The sequence below is a fragment of the Anser cygnoides genome, chromosome 8 (genome assembly GCF_040182565.1).
Source record: "Anser cygnoides isolate HZ-2024a breed goose chromosome 8, Taihu_goose_T2T_genome, whole genome shotgun sequence".
In the NCBI taxonomy this organism is placed as follows: Eukaryota; Metazoa; Chordata; class Aves; order Anseriformes; family Anatidae; genus Anser; species Anser cygnoides.
In genome coordinates, this window is record NC_089880.1 from 11,305,384 (window position 1) to 11,323,302 (window position 17,919).

Consider the following 17,919-nt stretch of genomic DNA (forward strand, 5'->3'; position numbering starts at 1 on the left):
TCTGTAAACGATCTGTTTGGACAGGAGGGAGAGTGCTGCAAGAGTCCAAGCGCTTGTGAAATAGGATCAGCTGCGTTCGCTTCAGCTCCATTCGAAACATGTGGGGGAAGAAAGAAACCCAAAATTGGCCTTTGCTGGCAAGGCGGGGGGGGGGAAAGGGAGAAAGAAGGAGGCCGTCCACCTCCACACGCCTCAAAGGGTGGGAGAGACCAGAGAAAACGGAGGAAAATAATTAAAAAGGCTCAATTAATGGCATTTCTGTTTCGAGGCGTCTGTGTGTGTTTAATTATATTCCATGCAAGATCTTGTTGACACAAATTTCCGTGCTGCAGGGCAGTGGCGTAACGGGATCCGGGTTTGTGCGTCCCTACCCACAGAGCCCCAGGCCACCCCAAAATCAAGGGGGCACAGCAGGAGGGCCAGAGGACCTTTTTTACAGGACAGGCAAAGGGCAGAAACATGGGAGCACAAGCAGTAGGGCCGAGGAGTGGGGCTGATGACCTTGGACAGCCTGGCTCGGGGATTTTACCACGAAGCCCATCCTCTCTCACGTCTCCGAAGGCTCTCGGGCAGAGCAGGGCTGACACCAAGCCTGGAAAGGCGAGGGATGGGGAGCCGCCCAGACAGACGGACGCACGGCCCCCCTGCTCCTTCAGCTCCAGCCTCCTGCGAGAGAGGCCCACGCTATAAACAGGCAGGAGATGAAAAAAAGGGAGCAAAAATCTTCGACAAACTCCGGCTGCGTCCCAGATCAAAGATCATCTCCAGCGGGCCATCTGGTCCTTGTAAATGTAAAACCAAATTGAAAGCCCTGCCCTCACCTCCTCCGACTCCCTCGGCAATATTGCTTTTACCGTTCGGGGACGAGGAAGGAGCTCGCAAAAGGCATCTGTATGTAATATAGAGCCGCCGTGCAGCTGGGCTATAGATTTGCTACCCCCCTTTTGTTAATCACAAAGCAGAGGTAAATGTTTTCTTTGGTTCTCCAGGGGCCCTGTCATTACCGGGGGCTTTGGGAAGAGCCCGCAGCAGCAGCCTGGGGCTGGAGGAGAGCTGCCTTGCAGCTCCATCGCTCCTCCAGCTACGGGCACAGTTGTCATCCCGGGCTGGGTTTAGGAAGGGACGCAAAACCACGTCCCCAAGCAGAGAGAGGATATTGTTGGTGTTCCCCGCACCACAGGAGCCCTGCAGCATCCTCCTTCCCATCCCCACGGTGCTTAAATCAGGTCCCCCCGCCACCACCCCATGCAAAGACAGAGAGGGGCTCGACCAAGAGCCCCCCAAAAGGGGACGCAATCCCTCCGAGGCACAAACGAACGGTGACAAACCCTGCCGCCGACAACCCAAACACGCCAGGCTCGCCTTGAAAGAGGAGAAAGGTAAGGAGGCAGCTTGAGGAATTCCTACCCATCAAGCTTTATTGTGTTATTCCAACTAAGCAGAGACAAAAAGACAAATCTCAGCTCCCTACTTTCATTTATAATTGAACCCAGTCCAGAAGGATGGAGCAAGTACCATCTGTAATGCAGAGTGCATTAGCAGCCGGCAGAATGAAATATTCAAATTACTGTAGGCTACCTCGCATTTTAATGACAGGGTTACAAAAACCTGACTTGTAAGTGGAGATTGGACTGGAAGAACAGAAAGTTTGTTTTTCCAGTGCATGAATTAACCTAACAAAATGCTACTTTCAGGAAAAAAAAGCGTTTGCATGGGTAATTCTGCAACATATCCCAACAGGCTCGCAAGAAAAAAAAAAATTATTCCATTTAGCTATCCTAATTGATATATTGCCTTGGGAGATGAAAATACTCAGGGAAAAAAGGGAGAGTGCTTTTTCCCTTTGGCTGAAGATACCAATAAATACACGTATGTCTGCGTGAGCCTCAACAACACGTATGGGTCCCACGCACGGGGATGCGTGGCCACACGTGTTTGCATCCGTGGGGTGTATGGGTGCAATAGTTGCATTAGCTGCGTCCTTTCGATGCCGTACCCAATCTGAATATGCAAATCACCCCTTGATTTTCGTACTTGTGCCTGTGCTGGGATCCATTCGTTTTGATATCGTTAATCAGGGCTGCCGAAAAGCCTGACACAGTAAGTGGCTGTAGCCCCTAGCAGTAGTCAAGATGGAGTGACAGGCTCCATTTAAGATGTCACAGCATATAATAAAGTGTAAAACTATACATAAAATAAACGAGATAGAAACAATAAACTCGACTCTGGATTTGAACTTTCACGGCAAGTGGCGCGGTGACACGAGCACACGCGCGTGCAAGCGGCCGGCGGGCACGGGGTAGGGGCGGCCGGTCCCTCACCGCCGGTGCTGCTGTGCTGGGTAGCACAGGGGCTCCGCAACCTTCCCCTCTACCCATAGCTGCCAGAATTCCCAGGCTCCAAACCTCGCTGATGCCTTCTTATGTCTCTCCATGGTGCATCTGAGGTGGGAAAGCCACACTCGCCTGTCAGGGATCGGGGGTCCAGCAGGTTGGTTTCCAGCAGCCTTTTGCTGGAGCAGGAACCGCGGCTCCTCAGTGGCCCCATGGCATGAGGAAGAGGAGGGTTCATATTTAGGCTGGGCTTTGCAGCTCAGCAGCTGCAGGTGAGGAGGCAGCAAGGTCCTTGACACCTCCAGACCGGGCTTTGCCACGTGCCTGGGACACCAGAGCCCTTCCCCGGCAGGATCAGGCTCATGCAAGGGGGTTATTTCTCGGCCACCTCCCATGCTAACGGGGGTGCCTGGTCCAAAAGCCCCGTTTTGTCCCCCAAAACATCCCTCTGCACCCCGAATCCTCAGCTCTCCCCGCTGAAACAAACCAGTCGCTCTTGCTCCTGCTAAGCAGTTAAATTAGAGAGTATTCAATTAATAACAGCTGAATATTCTGTCACATTTAGGAAGATGTATGGTAAGACAAGCGAGTTGTGATGTCTGTGACAGAAATGATAAAAGTTCTCCCGACACAGCCTGGCAGATACTTGGCTGGAGGAGCCGCTTGCTCTCATGGACTCCAACGTCAGCACAGACACCAGCCCCAGCGCCGGCTTCAAAGGAGAGACGCTCCACACGGAGCAGGAAAGCCTTTGCCAAATCGTTTGCAGGCAGCTCCCTCCCGCCCTCCTTCTGGGACCCATCTGAGCCAGGCTGTGGCAGCTCCCCGTGTCCCTGCAGGAGGAAAGCGCAGACCCTCCCAGGTCACCCCCAGGCCCCTGTTTGCCCCCAGGCTGCCTCAGTTTACCCATCCAGGGAAGGGAAGGGGGACGCAGCCCCACCTCCCAGCCCCAGGGCTGGGCACCGCCCGCACGGCCCCATCACGGCGGGCAAGCGCCGTGCCAGGGAAGGTGTTCTCCATCTCATCTACGTGCCCAGGGAAGGTGTTCTCCATCTCATCTACATGCCCAGGGAAGGTGTTCTCCATCTCATCTACGTGCCCAGGGAAGGTGTTCTCCATCTCATTGCCGTGCCCAGGGGAGGTGCTGGAGAGCGCTCTCCATCCTTCCTCTTCCCCCGGCGCCGTTCTTCCGGGGGGTTGTTTTTCACCGGTGTTGTTTGAGAACCCGGTTTTGTTGCTAAGAAACTACCTTCGCACTGCTCCGCGAGCAAAGACAAAGCAAGCGTCAAAATAACACGTTATTTTGACAGTAGCCAGATCATAACCATCAATGATCCGTTCTCCCTGCTCTCCCGCACGCTCATTAGCGCGCTCTCCACGAGCGTTATCGCCGCGGATAACCCACGCCCCGCGGATAACCCACGCCCCGCACGCGCGCAGCGCACGCACGAGGGGCCCGCGCCCCACGCCAGGGGCTCACTGCATCCATTCAGCCCCCAAACAAAAGCTGAATGAATCACAGCCAGGGGACACGGGGGGGACTCTCCCGGGAGGCGGCACAGCTGCCTTGTACGCTGAAAGATGGCACGAGGTTTCTTGTCAAAAGGTAGGTGGGAAATAGGAGGAGGGAGAAGGTAAAACCTCTGCCCACGTACGCTGCAGCTCGCTCTGTGCCTTGGCCCTGGTTTGGGGAAAAATGTAATTACCTGTTGGCTTAGGTTTTGTTGGGTGGGTTGGTTTTGGTTTTTTTGTTTTTTTTTTTTGTTTGTTTTTTTGTCAAAGTCCTGCTGGAGAAATAGCAAAACACAAAAAAATACCAGACACATTCACTGCTCAATTCCAAAAGTGCTCTCTGCCTCTTGCGGCTCTCAGGGCGGGCAGATCCTGCCACACCAGGAGGACTGGGGCACCCCACACTGCCATCATTTTGATACAGAAATTGTTCCAAGGCAAGTCTCCAGGATCCTGAAATGCGGTTTGCCAACTCATCCACCTCCCAGGGCAAGAGGACATCTCTGCCTTTCCTGCAGGGGCATCTCTGGCCCCTCATTGCTGGTCCCGCTGCAACTGGGAGGGCCTAGATGGGGACCCAGAACGGATGGGAAAGGCAATCCACCTGCCCCAAAAGGCAAAAAAGGGGCAAAAGCATCTGCAAGGCATCACCAGCTACAGGAAGACACTTCTTCTGCTGATGCAGGACGATCTGGGATGATTGTCCCTGCCCGTACCAAAAAGCTGAAGGAAAGCAAACGTCCTTTGTGCAGACGTCCCGTGTGCCGTGTCCGCAGCAGCGCCATACAGAGAGCGTTTGCTATCCCACGTGTGAGTTCACGTGGGCTGAGCAGAGAGAAGGAGGGAGAGGAGAAACTCAGGCTGTGCCCACCGACAAGTGGGATTGGAAACCGCTTAACTGGACAGCCTCGGCGTTGCAGGAGGCGCCCTGAGCAGAGGCAGCGTGCCGCTGTCCCCACCGCGCTCCACTTTGGGGCAGCCGAGTGGAAAACCCATGTCTGCTTCATAGGGGGAGGAAAACCCAAACCCAAAGCCACAGGCTCTGCTTCCACACTGTGCTTGGGGAGCTGGCCCCCCTTTTCCTGCCTGCCCTGTGTCCGGGCATTGCACCAGTGGGCTCCATGGGGCTGCTGCCCCTTGGGGCGTGTGCGCAACATCTGGTGGCTGAGACCAACGGGGCTTGGAAGAGAGCTGTGCCCTGCCCCGCATGGTTTTTAAGGGAAAAAAGGAAAAAATGGTAGCCACGGGGAGCCATCCCACAAGTATCTGGGTTGTTCGACTCGTCCCCTGGGGTGGCTGGAGCGTGATGCTGCGAGCCCTTGTGCCAAAGCACAGCGCAGCCACCCCAGAGCCCGGGCTGCTCCGCACGTATCCGAAAACACGGAGCAGAAACGCACGGCCCACCTCCCGTAGGGCAGCAGCTTGCCATGCATGCTTTCACTGCCAAAGCGCTGAGCTCCACCCCACAGTAGGAGAAAAAGGGAAGGGTGAGAAGAGCTCTGTCGAAACCCACCAAACCCCAAACGACATTTCCCCGCAGCAGAACAAAGCCCTTGGAAATCCATCCCCCGCTCGGGTCCCCCCAGCCCACATGAAAGCGGCATTTTCTGGGCTAATTACACGGGCCGCTCCGAGCCTCTTGGCATAATACGGGCTGCAAAGTCAGACATCAAAGGGGCAAACTTTAAAATAAATACATAACAAAGAGGGCAGAGTCAATGGGAGATCTCTCCCCGCCGCCGGGGTTGAACGCTGGGAGCGACTCGGTTCACGAAACGCATTTGACCACCGTGACCTCCCAGGACACCTCGCCTCGGTGCACAAAGGGGACATCCCGCCGGCGTTTGAGCCGTGGCATTTCAAGGGCTGCTCCCTGCCCCGCACGGAGCGGAGCCTCGCTGGGGTGTCTGGATGGCGCTGGGGACACCATTTGAACCTCCCCTGCGCGCTCCAAAAGGCCCCCACGTGCTCCGCACAGCAGCCAGCCCTTGCTCCCCCTTGCTGACCAGCACACAGAGATAGCTCTGAACCAGCAAGGCATGACCAGAAATCTTATGGGTTTTAGGGCTACGGTCCTTCCACGGGCAGAGATTACCCAAAAGCTGACGTAAGGCATCTCTGCAGCACCTTGGGCAGGAGCAAGGAAACCCACATGGGATGCCCCAGTGTTCAGGAGCATCACCACCCACGAAAGTGTCATCTGAGGGATGCCAACCATGCTCCTGAAAGCAGCCTGGTCCAGCCCTTCACCCCAAAAGCTCCCCGCTTCTCCCTCACCATCACCGTATGGGCATCTCTCCCCGCGACACACCACGCACAGCCCCCTCCCTCCCTCGCCCCCAGCCTCTACGCCAGGATTGCCAGGGCCGGACCTCCCCGCGCTTCCTCCCAGAGCAAAGAAAGGAGACGAGAGCACGAAGGAGCCTGGGACGGCCGAGCGTGGGACGCGAGGGGAAGGTGTCAATTAAAGCAATGAGGCCCTCCATGTTCCTGAGCCTGACAGCCAGGGTGAGCGGAGCTGACAGCCGGAGCGCCGGCTGCCTTCCTCGCCTCGCTCGCTGCCCCCACGCACCCCCGGCTCCCAGCCAGCTCGGCCAGGGCAAGCGGACGCAGGCAGCGACGTGGTGTCCCCTGTCCCTGCCCCCAGAGATGCTCCTAATCACGGTAATTATAATGATTCGAGGCTTAAGCAGGCCACGGCAAGCCTGGAGGCAGATCGTAATGAAGCAGCCAGGGCTGGGTGGGAAGGCAGAAAGAGGCACCGGGTCTCTCTGAAATAACTAATGAGCGCGGCGTAACGAGGTCCTGTCCCTGCGTGGGGTGACACGAGCCGGGTTTGGGGACACGGAGAAGGTGGCGATGTGGTGGGTACCGGCTGGCATCTGCCAGGGAGCCCAGCGCTCGCCCCCGCCGCTGCCTCCCCCGGGAGATGCACCCGGAGAGCCCATGCTTCGCCCGCTCCGCTCCCCTCCCCTCCCCGCAGGCTCAATCTGATTACTGCTGATACACATCTTCTCCTGGGCTCCAAAACACGCTCTTCCCGGCTGAAGGATTCGCAGGGACACAGAAAACTTGTCCTGATTGCAGTGTTAATGGTCGTGTGGCCCATGTCATCACCGAAATGGCCTTAGGGGGAGACTTGATGGGTCTCTGAAGTCATCAGGACTACCCCACCTCATCTTGCTCCCCTTATTAAAACCATTCATCCTGGGAGCTAAATGAATATGTTTCATCTTCAAATGCTGAGACACAATAGCAAGCAGGCAGAGATCTAATAGAACAATACCCGTCTAATCATTCCTATTTTTCTCTCCGCATCCTGCCTTCATATTACACGCGTGCAGCAGCGACGCCGAGCCGCCCGCTCGCTGCGCCGGCGCCTGCCGTGCCCCACGGCGTGGGCATGGGTGAGGAGAGTGCACGGCATGCTCCTGGTCGTGCTGTCACCGCACCTCGTCCCCTTACCATCGGTGTCTCCCCTCTGTGCCCGCACGCGTGGCAGCACCCCGCTGGGACGAGGAAGAACTCGCGCCTGGCACGATGGCAAAGGCGCAAAAAGCCCCAGGACTTTTAAAACTATATAAATCCAATATATAACGAGTCTAACAGCGCAGGCGGGAGCAGGGCAGCAGACCCCTTCTTGATGCAGCCGTTGAGGGGAAATATTGCATCCCGTACCCTGTATTCATCATTTTCACGCTCCTCCTCGCACCCACTGCAGGTTTTCACGGCTCCCGTTCCCTTAGCTACAGGGACGATCTTCCCCTGCTTGCTAAAGCACCTCTTTGCATGCGTGACGTCGGGGGGAAAAGCATAACAATTTGCGTCTCGCACGTCTTTACCGTCTCCAGCAGGTCGAGGAAGGGGAGCATCGGAGCAGAAAGGGCCCGGGAGGAGAGAGGCGGCCGCGGGCGCGTCTTCCACGAGCCTGCCGGAGCCGCTGCTCGCCTCCCCTCCGTAACGAGGGTTCGCACGGCGAATCCCTGCTCCATCTCATTATTAACGATAATAACGGCGGCTGACTCGGCGGATGCCATCTGGAGCCCCGCCACGAGCGCCCGCTGGCCTCGGGAGGGCCGACGGGGGCGACCCCGCGGGGCGAGGGCCGGGGCCGGGTACCAGCGCCCGAGCGCGCCGCGGACCCGCCGGGCCCACCCAGGCTGCCGCGCTTGTGTTCGCTGCCGTGGCAGGCTTCATAAGGCTCCGCTCTTTGACTGGCGTTGAGTTTATGTGAAAGTAATTAACAGTAATTAATCCTTAATTACAGTAATTAGCCAAGTCGCAGTAAATTAAACCACATCTGGAGCAGATGAGGGCTTCCGAACGGGAGGCTAGCGCAGGCGACAATCGGAGAGATGCTGAATTCATCTGACAGCATCTGATTAAGGCTACCTGTTGCAAGCAGCTCATTTGCATTGTGTTTTTGTTTGCGCTTGGCAGTAACCCTTTCAGCCGGGCTCCCGCCCCACACCTCCGCTCCTCCTGCCCCCTCCAGTTTTCAGGAGCGTTGCGAATCTCCAAGGAGGGAGCAGCCAGGATCAAAGACAGGGAGCGGGAGAGCTGGAGAGGAAAGGATGGCCCCAAAAGGCTGCCCTACAAGCCCTGGCTCCTCTGGGGTGGTGGGCATGAGCCCACATGGGGACAGGAGATGTTCCTAGGGTTGGACATCAAACGCCATCCACCCGCAGCCCGCGCGGAGCAGCCTCGGCTTCCCCGCACCCCGTGTCATAACAGCCACAATAATACCAATAATAAAAGACCTCGGCACCAGAGGGGAGCACATTAGCAAAAGGGGCAGGTTATTATTAATACCACTCAGCATTTACCCAGCGCCGTGCAGCCTCGGAGACCTTTGCTGATGTTTAGCCACGCTCGCAGGGAGGGGGAAATCCCTCCCTTCCCCTTCTTACAACGGAGAAATGGCAAAACGGCGAGATGAAACGGAGCACAAGAGGCTCAGCTATGGCTTGTGGTATTTGAATGCTGAAAGAAAGAGCAAAACCACGCTGCCCCGACTCAACTGCAGGTGGGCAGGACACACGGGAAGCTCTGAGCTGTCAGAATAATACTGGGGACGATTCACAACAAGGTCTTCTGAGCACGGTCCTCAAACCGTACTGCTCACCCCAAGCCCTGGGACGAGGATTTCCATCAAGGCAGAGAGGTGCCAATGGGATTCTGAGAGCAGAACTGGAACGGGGATGGTCCAAAAGCAATCGCCTGATTTCAGCAGGTATCACAAAAGCCTCAGGGCTTAATTGCATGTAATTAATGAACGCGAAGGTGCCATATACCTTGCCTTTTCATCACACAGTATGAGGTGTATGGGTGGTATACCTCTGCATTGAGCTTAAAAATCCCTTCAATGCTGAAGCATTTTCTCTCCCCTGGAACTAAAACCATACAGAATTGCCAAAGCCAACAGCTGCAACACACCCTGGAAACGATCAAAAGAACCTCGTTTTATGAAACAGTGAAAAGAGCAACATTTGCCCCTAATTGAAAAATAAAACAAACCATTTGAATTTCCTGCACACACAACAGCCTCGCAGAAAAATGTGGTTTCTCCACCCCAGCTTTGACTCCGAATCGCTTAGGATTCCCGTGTACCACTGAAACGAGCCCAGCACGGACCCCTCACCCACCCAGAAGTGTGTTTTGCTGTCTGCGTCTTGGCTGGGGAAATGGCAATTCCCAGCTCTCCTCCCCTCCCAAGGAGAAAAGCGGTGTCCCGCAGCCCCGAGGGCCACCAACAGCTAAATGGAGCAGGAAAAACTGAGCAGGAAAAATTGTCCCTGAACAAGGCAGGCCTCTGGAGAGCACCTACTGGCACCCTGAGGTGGCCCTGCGTGGTGCACGAACCGTGGTGCACGACATCCTCTCCACGTGCATACGATTTTGGTGCACCCAAATCACAACTGCTCCAAAAGGGATGAGGATTTGGCAGCCAGCTTAAAATACTGGGGAGGATTCCCGATTCACGCCCCAGAAATGAACCCCGCTATCCTTTCGGTGCAATTCTGCTTTCAGTCAGAAGGGTTTTTTTAATAGATGTTCCATCAGCTTTTTAATTGAGATCCTTCACAGCAAATCTGAGATCCTTCACAGCATTTACAGCAAATCACATTATCTTGCTGCAGACAGATTTTTGGTTAAGAAAAAAAAAAAAACATTTCTTATGAATAAAAGATTCCCTCACGGATGTCTTTGAGAAATACACCCCCCGAATTTACAATGCCAACATTTTGCTTTGCGCGAGAATAAAATAAATCGGAAATCTGCACCCATGCAGGCAAAAGCTTGCTCCGGGCAGGCAAAAGGAGCGCGGGACGCCTCTCCCCGCGCAGGGATGGCAGCGGGGGCGAAGAGGCGCAGCCCCCTCTGCTCCCCTGCCCAATGCTGCTCCCGACGTGGACTAAGGCTGGCAGAAATACCAGGCGCAGCTCGGTGCCTCCTGCCAGACGGACCAGCAGCACCGCGCACGACCCCAAGCGAGAAGCTCCCTAAACCTTCAGCGTTGGCCAGCCAAGGATTAAATTGCGCTGTCTGCCTGCAAAGCGGGCCTTCGTGGTGGCTCCTGTCTGGAACGAGCAGCAGCCTGAGTCCCTTTGGCTTCTCCTGGGGCAACTGCTAACTCCAACAAGCCTCTCTCCCGCTTCCAAAGCCCAAACAGTCCCTGCACGACTCACCGCACCAGTCTGAGGAGCAACCCGGCGCTCCCTCCATCACCAGCGGTGTCTAGAAACCAGAAAGCAAACGAGACCCTATAAAAATTGAGGCAAGGGGGGAGGCACATCTTGCTTCTTCTCCCCAGAGGAGGGGGAATGCGGCCAAACCCAGAGCCAAAAAGGTGTCCCCAGCTATCAGATGCATCGTTCTCGGACCAGCCGCCAGCGTGGAAGCTTTAATCTGAAAGAGGCAGGCACGTGCAGGGAAATCCCCATGCAAAACAAAATAAAACGAGGCCTCTACGCCCTACAGTCCAGGAAAGGGAAGCGACCCAGCAGTGGGGCTCAGGAGGCAGCAAACCCACCCAGACCCGCCACGGACACACGCGCACGCTTTGTAGACACGCGTGTGTGCTCCTTTCGGGCCAAAGACTCAGGTTCCTCCTCATCTGCGCGGTTCAAATTAATTATACACTTTAATTTCATGAATTATTAATTTGATTCTGACTCGGCAGCTTACGCTTATCCAGCGCTGCAGACTATACAATTCCAGCTTCATTAAAACATCACCAGCTGCCTGAGAGACAGACATTAAATAGCAGAGAGTAATAATAAAATTAAGCTCCCTGCGCATAGCAACAGAGTCTTCCCCGGCCGTGCGTGGAGAGGGCCCCGCCGGTAAAACAGCTCCTTGCGAGGAGCTTCGGGTCCCATCCCACGGCTTTCGGCAGCGGCCACGAGCAGCAGAGGCTGGCCGCACGTCTGTCCTCGGAGGACAGACGCCGAGGTCTCGGGGTCTGCGGGATGCCAGCGGAGACGGGCACCGAGGGACCGCCGCGTCCTCTGGATGCCACAAGGACGGGGCCGGCTCCGGGGCCGGTGTGGCCTCCGAATAAATAAAGCCGGAGCGCTGCCTCCCGGCGTCTCCCTGGCAAAACAATTTATAGAGGGAAAATGTCGGAATTTAGACATTCCATTTAGCTGCTTCAGAAATCTAAGGACCCCAAACCTTGTGGGATTTGAGAAATCGATGGAATTAATTAAGGGAGATGTCCAGCGGTCTCCGCTAAGTAATCAGCAGGTACAGTAGACCTGAAATTCTATAAAGAAAAATGGGAAGGGATGACATTGAAGGAGGCAGTGGGGATTAAAAAATGAGCATCCGAGTGGTAAAGGCGCACACCCATTGATCGCTGCATTACGGATTAAGGCTTCAACGAGCAGCCAGAAGATTCTGTAGCAGAAAATGGTTACAGAGGATGAGCATGAACAGAGCGGATATATATAACCTCTGACAGCCAGGAACAACTGAAACAGAGGACAGCTCTGCAGTGAACCTGAGAGCAGAAAGTTTTGGGGAGGGGGGAGGCGAGGGAGCCCGGGGGGAGCCATTTTGTGCGAGGGATTGCTGCCTGGGAGACGGGGCGATGGGGACAGGGGCACCAGGGCTGGTGCCCGATGACGGTGTGGGCAGGGAGGTGGGGAGGTGGCGTCACCTCTCGAGGAGACCGCTGGCTTTACTCCTTAGCTGTCCCGTGCCTCGGTTTCCCCACCATCCCACAGCACTGTCCTGCCTCCTACAGCCCGAGGAGCCTGTGCGGCAGCAGAGCTCCGCCGCCGTTCAGCCCACATCCACACAGCAGCTGCGCTCCCCCCGAAGCCCGGCCTCACCTCCTCCTGCTCTTTAACGCTGTCAGACCTGAGCTGCTCAGGAGGAAGCCCTGCAGGGCATCTCAGCACCGGCTTTCCTCCTCCGTTTCACTTCCCTGCCCCACGGTTCACCTGTTCGTAGAGGAGGGGAGAAGGGAAGCTGTGCAAAAACATGAACGCTAGGGGTTCGTTCACCTGGTTCTGCTGCAACCAAAAGCTCAAGCACCGAAGGGCAGCTTCGGGCAGCCTCCTGCCGTGCTCAGCCAGCGTGCACGGGGACGTGGCTGGGCTCACACGCAGGCAGGGCACGGGGGAGCCGAGCAGGGGGAGGACGGCCACCCGGCCGCTCGCAGCAGGGTGCTGCAGGGCAGAGGAGGAGAGAAGGTGTGTAGGGGCATCACGTATTCTTCCCCCCTTCCCAGGTTTCGCCCCGGGTGTGTGAGGTCTGTTTGCCAGGGATCCTGCCTCGTTCGCTAGCAGATGATGCGTGGCGACAGGTCAGTCTCAGCTCTGTGATACCCAGCACGCAGGGCGCTGCAATTAAGCAAGTGCCACGCACCCAAGGTGTCAGGACTGGCTCCTCGCTTTGCTCAGCATCCAACCCTGAGACCAGCACGAACCTTGCTCACCTTTCAGAGCATCCGTGATGCTCCCTAAACACAGCATGGGCTGGAGGCACCCCTAAACCTAAAGGAAAGGGAACAAAGCACCTGCCAGCACCCCCCAATGAGCACCATCTACGCTTGGGAAGGAAAAGAGCAGGGCACGGCTGTGTATTTAGGCCATCTGAGTATGCATGGGGCACAGTTAAAGCCAAGATCATCTTGGAGATGTAGCCCTGACTGTAACGCCGGTGCAGTCATTCGGGACCAACCACAGAAAACCTTTTCCAAGGTCTCAAGCACCACCAAAACCACGGCACCCAACCACATTGCACGGCAGTCAGTTACGAGACCCCAGCGATGTGGTGAACCTGATTTTCCCTGCTTAAAAAAAATCCTCACCGGGAACATCACAGCTGCACCCGATGCCAGCTGCGAGCAGTGCTGCTGCCTGCAGGAGACCCTGGGGAAGCACCACCAACCCTGCCCGGTGCGCAGGGAGGGGGAGAAGGCAGCAAAACTGCGGCTGCTGGAACATTTCAATGAGAAACCTCAAAAAGAAAGCCCCTCGGGGAGGCTGTGCGCAGCGGCGGCTCGCTGTCTGCGGAGGTCGTGGGGCCGGGGCCAGCGCCTCGCCGCCCTCCTGCCCGCTCCTCATAAATATGCATCGTCCGAGCGCGCCGAGCTAAATGTCAGCGGTGCCACGAGGGCTTTCCAGCCGGCGCACGCTCCTGGGCTCACGCTGCGCAGCTCGGGGACCCTCCCTGCACAGGAGCAGGGCAGATGCTCGGGCTTACACCAAGCGGGGCGAGGACGAGCCGAGGGCTGGCAGGGAGAGGCGATGATCACCGCCGTGGCTGGTTTTAACCCCTGTCCCTTCTCATTCTGCCGCCGCGCAGTCGCGCTTGAACGGGCGGAAAGGGAGCACATCTCACGCGAGGGGCTACGAGGCAGCAGGGTGGCTTGTCGGGGATGCTCCGGGCCTTTCGCCTCCTCCGAGGGCTGAGCAAAGCCCGCAGGAGGCGCAGACCAGCGTGGCTACAAGGGGTTCACCCCAGACACCGATATGTCTATCCACACAGCCCTCTTCAGACACAGGAGGATCTCCATCCTTCACCCCTTAAATGTCTTTCAAAACTCCGGTGGGGGCCAAAAAAGCCTGCCCAAAGGTCAGAGATGTTTCAAGCCAAACCCCTCTGCAGCAAGCACTGTGGCTGGAGATGCTTATCCCACAGCCCGTGCCAACAGGGGCGCCTCGAAATCACACTCCAGAGGCCTTAGGGGTGCTCAGCAACACGCGAGGCGGTGTGTGTTTTACAGCACATGTGTCGGAGAGCCCTGAGCAAAGGCTGTAGCAGATGCAGAGCATTGAGCACATTCCTTCCCCCGGCTGCAGCGCAGCACGAGGCAGTGCCGGACCTCTGCCCCTGCCTCCCCTGCCCCCAGCACTCATTTGGCATCCAGTGCAATCAGCTCCGGGGGAGCGCGGGAGCCGCCACCAACATCCTCCTCGGAGCAGGGCGCCTTCCCCCACGGGGCAAACATTAGTGGGACAACTGGAAACGTTCAACTTGATTATAATGCTTTAAGAAAAGGTCACGGTGGAATTTCAGTGCTTTACCTTGAGCTCTGTTCGTGCCGCGCAGGACGAGATGGGAAGAGTCAGTTTGCCCTGGCTCGTGGCATCCGCATCGCTCCGACGGCATCTCGGGGGGCTGGGGAAGCACAGAAGCCCCCGCAGCCCTGCGGGGCACCGCGACAAGGCACCGCGGACGTGCGGGTGGGCACACGCCAAACCACACCAAAGCTTTCCCCGTTTTCACTCCAAAGCTGCCTAACCCGCAGCCGATTTTGCGCAGCGCTCGCGCTTCTGCTTTTGAAAAGGGCCCAAATACACCCAAAAAGCAGGGAAAAGCAGCCAGCAATTCCTAGATAGCATCTCCCTCAGTGTCTGGGAAGTTTTCTAGCACGCCGTTTGGTTTCGTCCTGTCAGGTCTCAAAGGGAGCCAGGGCAGAAGCACGGCAGGGCAGCGCTCATGGCACCAGTGCCACCGGCGTCGTCCCACCCACCCTGGAGAGGCCAGGGGACAAAGCGAGGACGTGCAGAGGGGCCGACACGGTTTCGGCCGGCACTACAGCGCATGCAGAGCAGCATGAAGTTCACAAGCTGCCCCCCCTCCCCTCACACCGTGGCACGATTGCTCTGGGTACCCCTTTACCGAGGCACTTCCACCGCCAGCCCCTTCTGCCAGGGCGCTTGGCCTCCCAAAACACATCTTCTAAAGACATAATGGGAAAGGTGAAGTCTCTGTCTTGACCTTTTTGATCTTTAAGCCCTCTGATAAAGGGGGATCTGGCACATCCCAAAACACGGGGGCATAGGAGGGGCCCTTTTCCTCTGCGCAGCGGAGCGGGGGCAGCTCTGACCTGGAGCGGGCAGCTTGCTATCAGTTGGGCGAGAGGAAAACCAAGGTCAGGTTTGTTTGTGGCCATCTGAAAGACGCTCTGCCCCCAGTCATGTTCCTGCTGCCATAATTAAATCTGTCGTCCTACAATTTGCTGCCAGGGGAGATCTCAAAAGGTCTCCAAGCAGAGGCAGGAGACGAGCGCTGGTGGAGACGGAGCCATCTGCACCCGCCAGCGTGCGGGCTGCCAGGCCCAGGCCCACACGGGCGAAGGGAGGAGGAAAGGCCACTGGGAGCTATGGGTGGCCACGGCAATCTGTGGGAAGGCTGATGAAGTTTTTTTGAGATTTTACAACAGGCAGCTCCACCAAACCAGACGAAAAGCCCTGGGTGAGGAGCGCTCCCACAGCACCGGGCAGGGGCTGGAAGGGCTCAGCATCCTTCCCTGCCTGCCAGGCGCTCGCTGAAGGGTTCGACACGCTATCCACGTGCGAGCCGTGATCGTTTCCCGACCCCTGCGACGCAGCGGGAGCACAGGGACAGCGTGACACTCCGGCACGAGCTGGGATGCGGCTGGCGGGTCCCCTCTGCAGCATCCTTCCAACAAAAGCCAACCGCAGGCGCGCTCGGGGAAGGTGACACTTACTTAAAAGCCAGGTTGGACAGAATAAATGCGTCTCATTTTTTCTGAGGCCACAGGAGGCCAGGAGGCACACAGCCCCCCGTGTCCCCAGCGTTTGCTCCAACTTTCCGGAGCACGCAGACGCACCTGCCCGCGGAGCCGGGATGCTGTATTCCCACCACTCCGGCGCCTCTCACAAGAACTCCCAGCTGCTGCCAAAAGGTATTTTTAGCTGCATTATTTATTTGAACACCTGCCTGAGACTTCAAGGCAGAGTACGGAGCCTCAGCAAAGGAGGGAGGGGGGCGCGGCGCTGGGCGAGCTGGACCATTTCCACTGGAAGATTCGAGAGCGGAGACGAAGCAAGACCTGGGCTGTGCTGAGGAAGAGGACGGTGCCTCCAGGATCATGGCACCAGGTGAATCCCAGCTCCTGGGAACAGCCTGGTACCAGAGCAGGCTGGAAAGGAGCTCTAACCACCCTCAGTGAGAGGCTGCCTTCGGGGAAATCAGGCTCGTTAGGTATCCGAGCCCACACCACTTCAAGACGCTCTCGCTCAACGCGGTATCTGCAGCAGGAATGCTCGGGTCTTTCCTGCGTAACCCCATTTGGGGAGAAAACTCAGCAGGACTGCCCTCTTTCAAAATGGATTTCCTCCACACTGAAGCGATGCCACCCCAGAAAAGCATCCCGTTCCCCCTCACCTCCTCTCTCCTCATTACACGCCGCTTTCCCTGCTGCTGGGGTGGGCACGAGGCACCCAGGGCATCGGTTTCAGCGAGCCAGCCCCCGAGAAGTGAGGAAGCAGCAAGGAGAAAGCAAAGGAGGTGAACTTTACTCTTTTTCCCCAAAGATGGAGATGCCCACGTGTACCCCAGGGCATTGCAGGAGCCCAGGGAGTAATTCACAGGCCAAGCGACGGGCACATGGGAAGCAACACAACACCCTGCGTTATTTTTGCGTGCCTTTCTTGCCACCCCATTCACTGATGTGAACAAAACCTGCTGCCTCCCTCCCCTTTCGCTGAAATAATCCCCCCTTCTCTCTGAAATCAGCCAGGAAAAAAAAAAAAAAGGAAAAAAAAAAAAAAGCAGCATCTAAAAATAAAGGCCAGGCCAGAGTATGTGCCTCTTGGTTGGGCTCCTGTGCTCACAGATCTGCTTATTTTGGCCTATCTCTCCCCAGCGATAAGGCAGCTAACAGCCCGTTATCAGCCAGTCAGTGAAAATGTGCTCCAGCCTGATTAGGGCTCAGTCTTTGCCAAGGTTATAAACAGCCGTTATCGTTCTCCCAAACAGAATAATCCGGACAGTATCAGCTCAGAAACATATGGGCCACACAGCGAAGATAGCCGCTGACGGACACTTCATTTTAATTGTAACGAGTGGTTAGCAGCAGCCTCCAGACAACAGACACAACTGCCCAATTGGCAGTGGGTTCGCCTCTTCTCCTGCATCCCCCCTCCCTCCTGCTCGCCGCCGGTTTCCTCCTCTCCCTGGTCTCCCTTTTCTCTCCGGATCTGGCAGAGGACGGGGTCCCGCTGCGGGTCGCCTGCAGAGGTACCCCAGTGCAGTGAGGGTACGTGGGTGGCCACTTGCCCCCTCCTGAGGCTTTGTAGCCCCCTTGGCGAGCACTGCTGCAGCGCCAGCAGAGCCCCGCTGCCACCGAGCGGGATGGGAGCGGGCACGCAGCACCCTGCTTATCTCTGGAGGTGGAAAATGGGCACACGGCAGCGGCGGCACGAGTGCGGTCACGTCACGCCTGACGTCTGTGCGGCCAGGCTGGTGCACGAGGCTGCCGTGGCCACGGGGAGGCATCCACACCGACCCCTGGGTGCCAGAGCCGCCTGGTCCCGCGGGTGCCAGAGCCGCCTGGTCCCATGGGACCTGCTACAGCTCAGCCAGGAGAGCAGGGAAGAGCAAGCAAGCTGCTCGCACCGCCCTTCTGCTCGCTCTCCTCTTCTCCATCAGCCTTGGCAGCACCCAAGGCCACTGGGAGAGCTCCTTGCTTGACCCAGGAGATGAAACCATGCGATAGAAGCTCGGTGCACAACGGTTTGTGCCCCACAGGCTCAGCAGGCCAGGAAAGCAGGGACATCGGGGCACAGGGGTGCCTCCTCCCCGGTCC

At 57.1% G+C, this 17,919-nt stretch overlaps 1 protein-coding gene across 5 annotated transcripts in view; it reads right to left on the minus strand.

The window, feature by feature from the left end:
• PBX1 (PBX homeobox 1) overlaps positions 1-17,919 on the minus strand; it is a 126,862-nt gene that overhangs the window by 35,896 nt on the left and 73,047 nt on the right. The window contains exon 1 of one of the 5 annotated variants that reach the window (XM_048080209.2): positions 3,433-3,472. The exons of the other annotated variants lie outside the window; for them this stretch is intronic. Coding sequence (XP_047936166.1) covers positions 3,433-3,457 — 25 coding nt within the window. The 5' untranslated portion in view covers positions 3,458-3,472. Of the gene's footprint in view, positions 1-3,432; positions 3,473-17,919 lie in introns of those variants that run through there. 5 annotated transcript variants of the gene reach the window in all.